This window comes from Oncorhynchus mykiss, chromosome 28, assembly GCF_057628025.1.
Source record: "Oncorhynchus mykiss isolate SJ-2025 chromosome 28, ASM5762802v1, whole genome shotgun sequence".
NCBI classification, from domain to species: Eukaryota; Metazoa; Chordata; class Actinopteri; order Salmoniformes; family Salmonidae; genus Oncorhynchus; species Oncorhynchus mykiss.
Genome location: NC_143049.1, coordinates 2536937 through 2552046, shown reverse-complemented (window position 1 = coordinate 2552046; position 15110 = coordinate 2536937). Strand labels below are relative to the sequence as shown.

The 15110-nt window shown below is 42.3% G+C and overlaps 1 protein-coding gene across 1 annotated transcript in view; it reads left to right on the top strand.

The window, feature by feature from the left end:
* The window catches only part of LOC110508325 (sodium/potassium-transporting ATPase subunit alpha-2), a 29424-nt gene extending 14563 nt beyond the window's left edge, over positions 1-14861 (top strand). The window contains exons 14-24 of the mRNA XM_036966147.2: positions 1152-1327; positions 1760-1896; positions 1996-2146; positions 2468-2636; positions 2753-2907; positions 6562-6685; positions 11481-11626; positions 11969-12099; positions 12350-12451; positions 13111-13202; positions 14076-14861. Of these exons, the coding sequence (XP_036822042.1) occupies positions 1152-1327; positions 1760-1896; positions 1996-2146; positions 2468-2636; positions 2753-2907; positions 6562-6685; positions 11481-11626; positions 11969-12099; positions 12350-12451; positions 13111-13202; positions 14076-14104 (1412 nt within the window). The 3' untranslated portion in view covers positions 14105-14861. The remainder of the gene's footprint in view (positions 1-1151; positions 1328-1759; positions 1897-1995; positions 2147-2467; positions 2637-2752; positions 2908-6561; positions 6686-11480; positions 11627-11968; positions 12100-12349; positions 12452-13110; positions 13203-14075) is intronic.
* The last annotated feature ends 249 nt before the right edge of the window (positions 14862-15110 follow it).

Sequence of the window (15110 nt, the reverse complement as noted above, 5' to 3'; positions counted from 1 at the left end):
GTGGTAGAGTATATTCAGGGCATAATGCGCAGACAGGGGTATGATGGGGTGCGGGTACAGCGGAGGTAAGCCCAGGTACTGGGTGATGATAAGAGAGGTTGTATCTCTGGACATGCTGGTTGTAATGGGTGAGGTCACCGCATGTGTGGGAGGTGGGACAAAGGAGGTATCAGAGGTATGAAGAGTGAAACTAGGGGCTCCATTGTAAACTAAAACAATGATAACTAACCTGAACAACAGTATACAAGGCATATTGACATTTGAGAGAAACATAGCGAGGCATAAAGTAATCGCAGGTGTTGATTGGGAGAGCTAGCTAAAACAACAGGTGAGACAACAACAGCTAATCAGCTAACACAACAACAGCAGGTAAAATGGCGATGACTGGGCAGAGCGGGTCAGATTAACTACACACAGAGCCTGAGTTCGCGGCTGGGGCCGACAGATAAACAATAAATAAACAGAATGGAGTACCGTGATTAATGGACAGTCCAGCAGGCATCAGCTATGTAGCCAAGTGATCATAGTGTCCAGAGGGCAGTAGTAGATGGAACAGGGAAGCCGCCACTACGCTAGCGACACGGCGTTTAAAGTTAGTAGCAAGGGGTTAGTAGAAGCGTCTGCTTCGACGGAGGCCGGTTGAAGGCACAGCGGATGGAGTATTCGTATGCAGACCAATCGTGGTGGTGCGGCGGGGCGCCGTGTCGACAGAGAATCCAAGCCAGATGGCGAAAGAGGTATTGTAGAATTAAGTTTGCTAGCCGGGAGATGCGCCTGGCTCACGGCTAACTGGTGCTAGCTTTGTGGCAGTGGCGTTAGCCACTATAGCCAATCGGTAGCAGTGGTGATCCGGTGCCAAGGTCCAGAGTTTACAGCAAGGATCCGGTGGAGTATTGGGCTCTAGCTGTGTATGAGTGGGGTTCGGGTGAACAGCTGAGTGGGCCGGGAGGTGGGCCTCAGGGATAGCTTCGGTACTGGGTGCCACGGTGAGTGCAGGCTGTGAGCTAGCTAGCTGCAAGCTGTCTGTGAAGATCAGAAGTAGTGGTCCAGGGATTACGGCAGGATTCCGCCGTTGTTGTGGAGAGACAGTCCAATATTTGAACCTTGATATTTAAAAAAAAGTCCCTGTCTGTTGTCTCTCTCTCCCTCAGGGTTCTGTCACTTGCCACTGTCTCCGGCCCAGTTCCCTCGGGGGTTTACCTTCGACTGTGAAGATGTCAACTTCCCTACTGAAGGACTGTGTTTTGTGGGCCTCATGTCCATGATTGACCCTCCCCGCGCTGCCGTGCCCGACGCTGTGGGGAAGTGCCGCTCTGCTGGGATTAAGGTGAGTGGCATCATCAAACAAGAAAGGTCGCAAAATTCCAGTAACTTTCCCAAAATTCCCAGGTTTTCCAGAAATCCCGGTACATTCCCGGAATAAGCAGGAAATCTGGGAATCCTTTTACTGGGATTTCTGGAAAACCTGGGAATTTTGGGGAAGTTACTGGAATTTTGCAACCCTACAACCAATTAACCAATCAGCCAACACATCTAAACTTGTCTCATTGGGCCCAATCAGAATGATAGGTTGACACATACATGGACATGATAAATGAGAAAAACAGAAAGCAAAAAAAATGGCAAATTGTATAAGTTAGCACAGGTACGAATGTCATAAATGAGGAAAACAGAGCAAAAAACAACAACAGATTGTTGTATGTGGTGACAGGTAACGATGACATATGGTGTGCTTATAGTTGTGATGATGTGCTATTAGGTTATCATGGTGACAGGCGACCATCCAATCACTGCTAAAGCCATCGCTAAAGGTGTGGGCATCATCTCCGAGGGCAACGAGACTGTGGAGGACATCGCTGAAAGGCTGAATATTCCACTGAGCCAAGTCAACCCCAGGTGTGTGTGTGCGCATGCGTGTGCGTGCCTGTGTGTGTGCATCTGTGTGTGAGCGCTCACGTATGACTTTGTCGGCTTGTACCTGTGTCTCGCTCCCAGGGATGCCAAGGCCTGTGTGGTGCACGGGGGGGACCTGAAGGACATGAGCGCAGAATACTTGGATGACCTGCTCAGGAACCACACTGAGATAGTGTTCGCCCGCACCTCACCTCAGCAGAAACTCATCATCGTAGAGGGCTGCCAGAGAACGGTGAAAGGACGCCTGTGTGCGTGTGTGCATGTGTGCTTGCGTGAATGCGAGCGTGTGTATTTGTGTGTGTGTATTTATGTGTGTGTGTGTTTGAGTCACTCTATAATTAAAGCATGGTTTGGAGTTAGAAATACTGAATCTATTCTTCTGTTCAGAGTTTGATATTGGGGGGCTATTATTCTATAGAAAAGTTTTTGATGGGAAAATGGCTCCAAAATTGACAGAGGCGAAAAAACATAAACGCTGCATTTATCTCCAATTCACAGCTGTTATTCAACTAAAATGTTTCTTATTTCATGATCCTTTGTTCTCTTGTTCTAGGGGGCAATTGTTGCGGTTACTGGGGACGGAGTGAACGACTCACCTGCCCTGAAGAAGGCTGATATCGGGGTTGCCATGGGGATCGCTGGGTCTGACGTCTCCAAGCAGGCTGCTGACATGATCCTCCTGGACGACAACTTCGCCTCTATCGTCACAGGAGTGGAGGAAGGTAAGGAAGGATGGAAGGAAGGAAAAAAGAGGAAGAGAGAAAAACAAAGAAAAGTGGAAAAAAATTGAAATACCATGAGTCAATCAATTTATCTGTTCTTCTTCAATCCCAAACAGGCCGTCTGATCTTTGATAATTTGAAAAAGTCCATTGCCTACACTCTGACCAGTAACATTCCAGAGATCAGCCCCTTCCTCCTCTTCATCATTGCCAGTATTCCCCTGCCCCTGGGCACTGTCACCATCCTCTGTATCGACCTGGGAACTGACATGGTGAGGACTTACCATGCTGACTGGAAAAGGAAAACCCGCACTGAAACAGCCTTAGGGGTGGTTGCCCGGACACAGATGAATCCTTAGTCCTGGACTAAAAAGCAATGTAGAATCTCAATTGAAAGTGATTTTTAGTCCAGGATCAGTTTTACTGCTGGTTGTGACTGTGAGTGTCAAGGAGTCAACATGGCCAGCCATAGAATTAAGAATTGACATGCTGGACTCAATAGTTCATCATCAAAAGTCTTTGTGTGCAGGGTTTAAAAGGCATCGAAACTATGAAAGTTAAACCCACACTCACTGAAATAGTTGTAGTGTTATTTCGCAGCAGCAGAAGAGATCAAACAAACTGACTGCTGAAGAACATTACAACTATTTCAGCAAATTCTCCGTTCTATGGCTGGCCATGTTGACTCATCATATCTCTACTCCTTGACAGTCACAACCAGCCATGCTCTTAGCTTGATCATACACTACCTTACAATCTATTACTCATCACTGCCCTGCCCTGGGTCAGGATGAAAGCTGCTAAATCCACCAAAGCAAACTGGATTTGTATCCACTCTGCTGTGTGGATTCTGGTCTCACAATAGTCCATTTCCCACCTTAACACTCACATTGCCCTGTTGTTGCCTTGCTGGCAGGGTTGGGTAGGTTACTTTCTAAATGTAATCCATTACAGTTACTAGTTACATGTCCAAAATTGTAGTCAGCAATGTAACTTTTGGATTACCCAAACTCAATAACGGAATCTGATTACATCCAGTTACTTTTAGATTACTTTCTCCATAAGAGACATCAGAAGATGACAAAAATGTTTGTTACCAATTGAACGACATCTATTGCAGGATAAATCAATGTTAAAGTTTACATAGCTGGCCATTACTTTATGGGTTGGTTATGTAGGCTTCTCCTAACCCATCGCTCTCTACTACATATACAATTACATTTTCTCTTTACATTAAAAACCAAAGTCTAGCAGAATTCCAGTCATTCCAATAAATGTTATACCCCTTGATCTTCAAGAATAGGACTTGGAAATATGGAAGTATAGATTAGCCATATTGTTTTACATGAGCATAACCCCAAAACTAAGGACTTATTAGCCAGCCCTACTCTGTTGTTTAGGATTTTTCTGTCATGGAGGACTAATTGGACTCATTGATTCGAGTTGAAAAATAAATGCTGCGCTCATGGAATGGCATGCTTTGACCACTACTGAAAGTGCTATTTACATGTGAAAAAATGAATGCCATATGCTGCATTTGCTATAGGCCTATTGTTTACATTTTAGTTGGTGACACTTTGACTTAGTGAGATAGTGAGTTTGGGTAATACAATTTTTCAACTCGAATCAATGGGTCCAATCAGTCCTCCATGACAGAAAAATCCTAAACAGAGTAGGGCTGGCTAATAAGTTACGCAGCTGTTTAAAGGGCAAATCCACAGATGAAACAATAACAAAACGGCACCCCGGCTCTGTTTTGGTAAAAGGCTGCGGGATGGGCCTGGAGAAATGTAACCCCTCTCAGATTAATAGACATTTACATTGTTCACAAACATCGGAGTAAAACAAGCTTATATTCTGGGTTCCTATGGAGTGTGACAGTTGAACTAAGCTCATGAGGCATTTATAAGTTATATTCTTCAAGAATCAATGGAGATATATATAAGTCCAAAAATGGATGTATTAACTACAGATTGCCCCTTTGCCCCTAAAAGTGTGTGAGTTTGAGCATGCTTCCATTAGGCCTATGGATTATTATTATATTGAGCAATAAAAGCCCCACCTTTACTCCATAGGCTGGGATCCGCACTATGCAGCTGTTGCAAGAGCACATTTTTCACTGGCTGTCCACTGGTTTCAAAAACAATGGTTGGTAGGCAGCCTAAACTTCTTGAATTCAACCTTTATTGGGTTCAAATACACATTTAGATTTGTGAACAGCCATCCACAACAACCACAATCCGTGAGGCGCAAATAGCTAAATGAGAGAGCAGCAGTGTGATTCACATCAATGCGCTATGTAGATATCAATAATAAGTGATATCCGTATTGCCGTAGACTACACCACTGCTGTCATCCTTACCTCCAAGAGTTTATTCAAATTGGATCATCTTTGGATGCTGACAGCATTTGCACCATTGGAAGACATAGCTTGGACTGTAGCCTACAAAAGCCTATTCCTGCGATCCATCAAACACATTTGGTGTGTCATCATAGTGGTCTCTGACTTGTGGTCAGACTCACTCAGGTGGAACAAATTTAAACTTGTGCCTTTTTTCAATGCTGATTTGAATGTCACTGAGAAAACAGAGAAGTGTCAATATTTATTTTTCTCACAAACATCCTTTCTCAATTTAAAAGTGATCTTTGAAGTAATCATCTAGTTTTTCAAAAGTATCTGTAATCTGATTACAATATTTTTGCTGGTAACGGAACGGATTACAGTTACTGTTTTTTGTAATCCCTTACATGTAATCTGTTACTTCCCAACCCTGTTTACTGGTAAAACCTTCAACCAATAGTCAGGGCTTTTTTATTATGGAACCTACCCAGCGAACATGACCCCATTGGCCTCATGTGAATATTCAGTGGGCAAGGTGGGCATGGGCTAGCCTACACCAAGCCCACACCAGCCCAACACAGGCTAGCCCACACCAAGTCCAGCAAGGGCTAGCCCATACCAAGTCCAACAGCAGCTAGCCCACACCAAGCCCAGCACAGGCTAGCCCATACCAAGCCCAGCATGGACTAACCCATACCAAGTCCAACAGCAGCTAGCCCACACCAAGCCCAGCACAGGCTAGCCCATACCAAGCCCAGCATGGACTAACCCATACCAAGTCCAACAGCAGCTAGCCCACACCAAGTCCAGCACGGGCTAGCCCATACCAAGTCCAACAGCAGCTAGCCCACACCAAGTCCAGCACGGGCTAGCCCATGCCAAGCCCAGCACGGGCTAGCCCCCGCCAAGTACAGCACAGGCTAGCCCATACCAAGTCCAGCACGGGCTAGCCCACACCAAGTCCAGCACAGGCTAGCCCACACCAAGTCCAGCACAGGATAGCCCACACCAAGTCCAGCACAGAATAGCCCACACCAAGTCCAGCACAGGATATCCCACACCATGTCCAGCACAGGCTAGCGCACACCAAGTCCAGCTAGAGGCGGCGCTCATTCAAATATTTGGGGGTGTGGTTTGCACATAGTTATTTTGGTGCAACCGTTACTGAGTGTCACTACAGTTTAAGGGATCTGTTGAGTGATGCCCAAATATTGGTGATCTTGTACAATGCCAATGATGACATCTGTAAAAATACTTAAATATGTGATATATGAGAAACGTAACAGTTTTTCTTGTCTTACTGATGCAATGTATCACATTTCTTAAATACCTGTAAGGCTTGTAAATTATGCACTTTGTGCATTGAATGGAAAGTGTCACAAATAAATTATAAATAAATAAATTGTGCATCGGCAGCCTACACAGGGCCAATATTTTAGCCCGCATTGGGCTAAAATCGTGTCAATGTGGGCTTGTTTACTAGGTATATCTTTATCACATTGTTCTGTCTGTCATACATTCTCTCACACTCCTCTCTGTCTCTTTCTCTCCCTCTCTCTTTCTCTCCTCTCCCGTCTGCGTCCAGGTTCCTGCTATCTCATTGGCCTATGAGACGGCTGAGAGTGACATCATGAAGCGTCAGCCCCGGTGCCCAAAGACGGACAAGCTGGTGAACGACAGACTGATCAGCATGGCCTACGGACAGATAGGTCAGAATACCTCCTCCACTTGCAACTCATCCATGGGTCTGTGTCCCAAATGGCACCCTATCACAGGCCCTGGTCAAAAATAGTGCACTAGATAGTGAATAGGGTGCCATTTGAGATGTGCAGATTGCCTTTTTACCCTCTGTTATTCATTGAAGTTATTGAAAGTTACATTGGGTGTACAAAACATTAGGAACACCTTCCTAATATTGAGTTGCTTTCCTTTTTGCCCTGAGTTGCTTGAGTTGCTTTCCTTTTTGCCTCAATTCGTCAGGACATGGAATCTACAAGATGTCGAAAGCGATACACAGGAATACTGACCCATGTTGACTCCAATGCTTCCCACAGTTGTGTCAAGTTGGCTGGATGTCCTTTGGGTGGTGGACCCTTCTTGATACACACAGGAAACTGTTGAGTGTGAAAATCCCAGCAGCGTTGCAGTTATTGATACACTCAAACCGGTGCGCCTGGCACATACTACCATACCCTGTTCAAAGGCACTTAAACCTTTTGTCTTTCCCATTCACAAGGCTTAAAAATCCTTCTTTAACATTTCTAGGGCAGGCGTTCCACTAGTGGAACCCTTGCACAACATTCCGCTGAAAAGGCAGCGCGCGAAATTCAAAAATATTTTTCCAAAATACAGTGCCTTGCGAAAGTATTCGGCCCCCTTGAACTTTGCGACCTTTTGCCACATTTCAGGCTTCAAACATAAAGATATACAACTGTATGTTTTTGTGAAGAATCAACAACAAGTGGGACACAATCATGAAGTGGAACGACATTTATTAGATATTTCAAACTTTTTTAACAAATCAAAAACGGAAAAATTGGGCGTGCAAAATTATTCAGCCCCCTTAAGTTAATACTTTGTAGCGCCACCTTTTGCTGCGATTACAGCTGTAAGTCGCTTGGTGTATGTCTCTATCAGTTTTGCACATCGAGAGACTGACATTTTTTCCCATTCCTCCTTGCAAAACAGCTCGAGCTCAGTGAGGTTGGATGGAAAGCATTTGTGAACAGCAGTTTTCAGTTCTTTCCACAGATTCTCGATTGGATTCAGGTCTGGACTTTGACTTGGCCATTCTAACACCTGGATATGTTTATTTTTGAACCATTCCATTGCAGATTTTGCTTTATGTTTTGGATCATTGTCTTGTTGGAAGACAAATCTCCGTCCCAGTCTCAGGTCTTTTGCAGACTCCATCAGGTTTTCTTCCAGAATGGTCCTGTATTTGGCTCCATCCATCTTCCCATCAATTTTAACCATCTTCCCTGTCCCTGCTGAAGAAAAGCAGGCTCAAACCATGATGCTGCCACCACCATGTTTGACAGTGGGGATGGTGTGTTCAGTGTGATGAGCTGTGTTGCTTTTACGCCAAACATAACGTTTTGCATTGTTGCCAAAAAGTTCAATTTTGGTTTCATCTGACCAGAGCACCTTCTTCCACATGTTTGATGTGTCTCCCAGGTGGCTTGTGGCAAACTTTAAACAACACTTTTTATGGATATCTTTAAGAAATAGCTTTCTTCTTGCCACTCTTCCATAAAGGCCAGATTTGTGCAATATACGACTGATTGTTGTCCTATGGACAGAGTCTCTCACCTCAGCTGTAGATCTCTGCAGTTCATCCAGAGTGATCATGGGCCTCTTGGCTGCATCTCTGATCAGTCTTCTCCTTGTATGAGCTGAAAGTTTAGAGGGACGGCCAGGTCTTGGTAGATTTGCAGTGGTCTGATACTCCTTCCATTTCAATATTATCGCTTGCACAGTGCTCCTTGGGATGTTTAAAGCTTGGGAAATCTTTTTGTATCCAAATCCGGCTTTAAACTTCTTCACAACAGTATCTCGGACCTGCCTGGTGTGTTCCTTGTTCTTCATGATGCTCTCTGCGCTTTTAACGGACCTCTGAGACTACCACAGTGCAGGTGCATTTATACGGAGACTTGATTACACACAGGTGGATTGTATTTATCATCATTAGTCATTTAGGTCAACATTGGATCATTCAGAGATCCTCACTGAACTTCTGGAGAGAGTTTGCTGCACTGAAAGTAAAGGGGCTGAATAATTTTGCACGCCCAATTTTTCAGTTTTTGATTTGTTAAAAAAGTTTGAAATATCCAATAAATGTTGTTCCACTTCATGATTGTGTCCCACTTGTTGTTGATTCTTCACAAAAAAATACAGTTTTATATCTTTATGTTTGAAGCCTGAAATGTGGCAAAAGGTCGCAAAGTTCAAGGGGGCCGAATACTTTCGCAAGGCACTGTATGTAACTTTCACACATTATCAAGTCCAATACAGCAAATGAAAGATAAACATCTTGTTAATCTACCCATCGTGTCCGATTTCAAAAATGCTTTACAGCGAAAGCTCAACATATGATTATGTTAGGTCATGACCAAGTAAAAAAAACACAGCCATTTTTCCAGCCAAAGAGAGGAGTCACAAAAAGCAGAAATGTAGATAAAATGAATCACTAACCTTTGATGATTTTCATCAGATGACACTCATAGGACATCATGTTACACAATACATGTGTTTTGTTCGATAATGTGCATATTTATATCCAAACATCTCAGTTTAAACAGACTCAGTTATTCACAGAATTAAAGATAGACTTCTCCTTGATGCAACCCCTGTGTCAGATTTCAAAAAAACTTTACGGAAAAAGCATAATCTGAGAACGGCGCTCAGAACCCAAAACAGCCAGAGGAATATCCGCCGTATTGGAGTCAACAGAAGTTAGAAACAACACCATAAATATTCACTTACCTTTGATGATCTTCATCTGAAGGCACTCCTAGGAATCCCAGTTCGACAATAAATTACTAATTTGTTCCATAAAGTTTCATAAAGTCCATAATTTATGTCCAAATAGCCACTTGTTGTTAGCGTGTTCAGCCCAGTAATCCATCTTCTTGAGGCGCAGGCACTTCAACCAGACAAAAACTCAAAAAGTTCCATTACAGTCCTTTAGAAACATGAATCAATCTTTAGGACGTTTTTAACATAAAACATCAATAATGTTCCAACCGGAGAATTCCTTTGTCTGAAGAAAAGCACTGAGAGGTAACTCTGTCGGGAGTGCGCGTCATGAGACCAAGGCACTCTGCCAGACCACTGACTCAAAGAGGTCTCATGAGCCCCTCTTTTATTGTAGAATCCTCATTCAAGTTTCTAAATACAGTTGACATCTAGTGGAAGCCGTAGGAAGTGCAACTTTATCCATATCTCAATGTGTATTCGGTAGGCCAAGCTTTGAAAAACTACAAATCTCAGATGTTCACTTCCTGGTTGGATTTTTCTCAGGTTTTTGCCTGCCTTATGAGTTCTGTTATATTCACAGACATCATTGAAACAGTTTTAGAAACTTCAGAGTGTTTCTATCCAATACTAATAATAATATGCATATATTAGCCTCTGGAACAGAGTAGGAGGCAGTTCACTCTGGGCACGCTATTCATCCAAAAGTGAAAATGCTGCCCCCTATCCAAAAATAGTTTTAATCTGTCTTCTCCCCTTCATCTACGCTGATTGAGGTGGATTTAACCTGTCTACGATACTGGTTCCCAATTGGGAATCAACCCTCCCACGTTCAGCTGAAACGGTGGCGCATGGAACGCAAAAATATTCTTAAAAATATTTAACCTCCACACATTAACAAGTCCAATAGCTCAAATGAAAGATAAACACCTTGTTCATCTAGCCAGCAAGTCAGATTTCTAAAATGTTTTACGGCGAAAACATAGCACATATATATGTAAAACCACCACCAGACACAGCTCATTTCAATAGCCAAAACATGCAATCAACAAACGCAGGATTAAAAAATAAATCGCTCACTAACCTTTTGAAAATCTTCATCAGATGACAGTAATATGACATATTACACAGTACATATATATATTTTTTCAATAATATGCCATTTATATCCATAAATGTCCATTTACAGTGAGTTCACCTTCAGAAATTACTCAAAAATGCCCGCAGGAAATCTATGTAGCGCGGCAAGATAACGTAAATAGACATCATAAACTTTGACTAAATATACATGTTCTACATATAGTTAGAAAGATACACTGCTTCTTTATGCAACCGCTGTGTTAGATTTATTTTTAACGTTACAGAAATCGCACACTATTCCATATGCTGAGACAGCGCTCAGTTCCAAGCTACATTTCCACGTAATGTTGGAGTCAACAGAAACACAGATTTAAGCATAAATATTCCCTTACCTTCGATGGTCTTCGTTCAGAATGTTCTGGAAGGCTTCATACTTACCCAATACATCGTTTGGTTTCAAGTCTTGCGTCTTTGTATTAGCTACTGCTAATAACATCAGCTGAAATGCACCCAAAACGTCCTCTGGTCCGGATAAGTTGTCATGAAAGTGTCCCCAGAATCATAGCTGGTTGGGAAGGGTGGGGGCCATGACGTCAAAGTTGCTCCAACTTTCATGGCCACAAAAACTAGTTTGGAAGAATGCCTGCCCTGTGAGTTCTGCTATACTTACAGACATAATTCCAACGGTTTTAGAATCTTTAGAGTGTTTTCTATCCAATAATAATTTTTATTTGCATATATTAGCAATTTTTGACAGATTTTTTTTCCAGTTTACTAGGGGTACCCAATCTCTCCAAAGGGGGCGTATGTCTGCCATATCCTTAACAGGTTTTAACAAGCGACATCAATAAAGGATCATAGCTTTCACTTGATTCACCTGGTCAGTCTATGTCATGTTTTGTACACTCAGTGTATATTGTGCTGATGGACTTGTCTCTCTCTCTCCAGGTATGATCCAGGCCATAGCAGGTTTCTTCACCTACTTTGTGATCCTGGCTGAGAATGGTTTCTGGCCAGGGACCCTCCTTGGCATCCGTCTGAACTGGGATGACCGTGCAAACAATGAGGTGGAAGACAGCTATGGACAGCAGTGGGTGAGAATGAGAGGGTTTAACACACATAACACATACAGATTGGAGCGAATGGTTAAAGGTCCATGCAGTCAGTAGCTATATTTTAAGCAGAGCCATCACAAGTTACTACAACAGTTTATTTTTTAAGTAAACTTGCACACCTTGTTGTACTACCAGGTGCATGGAGAAAATTTGTGGTCATGGTTGAAAAAGAAAAATTCCAGCACACCAGTAATTTGGATGCTTACCAACAATTGAATGGATCTAAATTGTTGGAAGCATCAAAATGACCTGTGTGCTGGAGTTGTTCCTTTTCTTGACTACGACAGGTTTAAGACGTGTAAGACGTGTTTCCTTTTGCAGACCTATGAGCAGCGAAAGGTAATTGAGTTCACCTGTCATACCTCGTTCTTTGCGAGCATCGTGGTGGTGCAATGGGCTGATCTGGTTATCTGCAAGACCAGGAGGAACTCTGTCTTCCAGCAGGGCATGAAGTAAGTGGAAAAGGATGCGTCTCAAATGACACCCTAATCCCCCATATAATGCACTACTCTTGATCAGGGCCCAAATGACTCTGGTCAAAAGTAGTGCACTATATAGGGAATAGGGTGCCATTTGGGAGACACCCAATGAAAGAGAGGATGTTTTACTTTGTATAAGTAGAAGGCCTATGTAAAAAGTGGTCCCCTTTTCTTGTCGTACTCTTTCCTGTATTCACATGTGCCATCCCCATTTCCTTAACAGGAATCGTATCCTGATCTTTGGCCTGTTTGCTGAGACTGCTCTGGCTGCCTTCCTGTCCTACTGCCCAGGAATGGACATCGCCCTCCGCATGTACCCCTTGAAGTCAGTACTAGACAACATATTCTCCAACCTACCTAAAAATAATGACATCATATCCCCAACACCCCCGTTTACATTCTACCCCAAAACTACTAAGTCACTCATGCGCCTTTCTCATATCACACTTTCTCACATGGATTTTACAATGTACCACACACGTCTCCACTCTATAATCACCAGCCTCAACACCTCCAAAACATGTCCCACAAATGTTCTAGTCACACCCTCATCACATCCTCGTGTCACCCCAATGATTCGGAGGGTGAATCTGCATGGATTTTCAACCTGGACTTCTTACAATGTGTTACGAATTGCAATTTGTACAATATGTTACCAATTCCAATTTCTTGTGGCTAATGTTAACTAGGTGGCTAACGTTAGCTAGGTGTTATGGTAAGGGGTTAAGGTTAGTTTTAAGGTTAGGAGATAGGTTAAAGGGTTAAGGTTAGGGTTATGGGAAGGGTTAGCTAACATGCTAAGTAATTGCAAAGTATCTAAAAAGTAGTAAGTAGTTGCAAACTTTCTAAAATGCTAATGTGGTCCTGGATTTGCGTTTACTATGTTACGTCTAGTCTATGAGACCAGGCTGGATTTTTTAATGAACTACACAAACTACCCTTCCCTTGTTTTGCTTAATCCCTCTCTCTTTCTCACTCCTTCAGGGTCTCCTGGTGGTTCTGTGCCCTCCCATACAGTGTACTCATCTTCATCTATGATGAGATCCGCAAGCTCATCATCAGGAGGTGTCCTGGAGGTGGGTGACATAGAGTAACAGAGTGACACATAGGTGATAAAAAAGCAGTGGTGTAAAGTATTTAAGTAAAAATACTTTAAAGTACTACATTTTGGGGGGGGTATCTGTACTTTGCTTTACTACATTCCTATTGAAATTAAACTACTTTTTACTCCATACAATTTCCCTGGCACCTAAATTACTCGTTACATTTTCAATGCTTAGCAGGACAGGAAAATGGTCCAATTCATGCACTTATCAAGAGAACCTCCCTGGTCATCCCTACTGCCGCTGATCTGGCAGATTCACGAAACACACATGCTTCATTTGTAAATGATGTCTGAGTGTGCCCTTGGCTCTCCGTAAATACATAAAAAAAGAAAATGGTGCCGTCTGGTTTGCTTAATATAAGGAATTTGTCTTTATCTTTTGATATTTAAGTACATTTTACCAATTGCTTTTTCTTTTTATACTTAAGTATACTTAAAACCAAATACCTTGAGACTTTTACTCAAGTAGTATTTTACTAGGTGATTTTCACTTTTGCATGAATCATTTTTTATCAAGGTATCTTTTACTCAAGTATGACAATTGGGTACTTTTCCCACCACTGATAAAAAAATACTTAGGGTGACATAGAATATGTGACACAGAAGATGCTGGTTGTCTGTCACTGAGACAAAAATATTCAAAAAAATGCATTTATCGTGACAGTTAATCGCTCATGTTAATTAGTCATGTTAATAATCAGATTGATGTGCTGGAGATCAGCGAGTCACTGAGTTAAAAGGCCTTTTCATATTGAATCACAGATGAAGAGATAATGGGACATAATGACGTTGTCTAATATAGTCATAATCGTGTCTGACTGTTCTCTTTCTTTCTGTTTTATAGGTTGGGTGGAACAGGAGACTTATTATTAACATTCAGAAAATTGTTATTGTGAGTTTGAATTTCTGTCAGTCTGTGTTAATGAAAGGGGAAAGGGGGGATATCTAATCAGTTGCACAACTGAATGCATTCAACTGAAATGTGTCTTCTGCATTTAACCCAACCCCTCTGAATGAGTGAGTATATTTGTGTATGCAAGGTCTAGCTTAGCAAAGAACATAGCTTTTGTGTGCACAACAAAAATACCTTACAAATTGAATTTTGTCTTTGAAAGTGATTAACAATGGGTGGTCATCTGCCGTTTTTAAAATAAGCCTAAATCACCATGGTTAGTGTGTGTTTGTTTGTCTACCAGGCAATTGGCCTATTATTGCATGGATCAGTTTATCAGTACACAGTGCTGGTTCTCATAGAGAATTCTGCTGCAAATAAACTTGTAATTGTGATTTGACATTTCTGAGTTTTCCAGATGACAATTATTGTACTAGAAGGATTTTCCAAACCCAAATGTCAACCTAACAAGATGTTGCAACATGCCTGTACCATACCAATACACCCTGAATATTTTTTCCTTCAACGATTAAAAACAAAAATCAGTGCTGAAGGCTATTCATCCCTAATGGGACCCTATTCTCTGCATAGTACAGTTCATTTGACCAGAGCCATATGGGCGCTGGTCAAAAGTAGTGCAGTATGGAATAGGGCGCCATTTGGGTTATCATAGTCTGGTTGTGTAAAATAAATTGCTCTGAAAAAATCTCGATATGAAATAAAGTGAATCTGCACAAAGCAGTTGTTGTTTGCTCTGGTATTACCCCATCACGCGTGCACTTCTAATGTGACGTTGGCAGCACCCAAGGGGCTTGAATTTTTGTATTTTCTTTGCTGAACAGGTGGGGCTCAGAACACCTGCCCTGAATGACGGGTCGCCACTGAGCCTACACCGCATATCAAACAAGCAAGACACAAACAGGCAGTCAATTTATTTGTATTTCATTTATTTTATTTCACCTTTATTTAACCAGGTAAGCTAGTTGA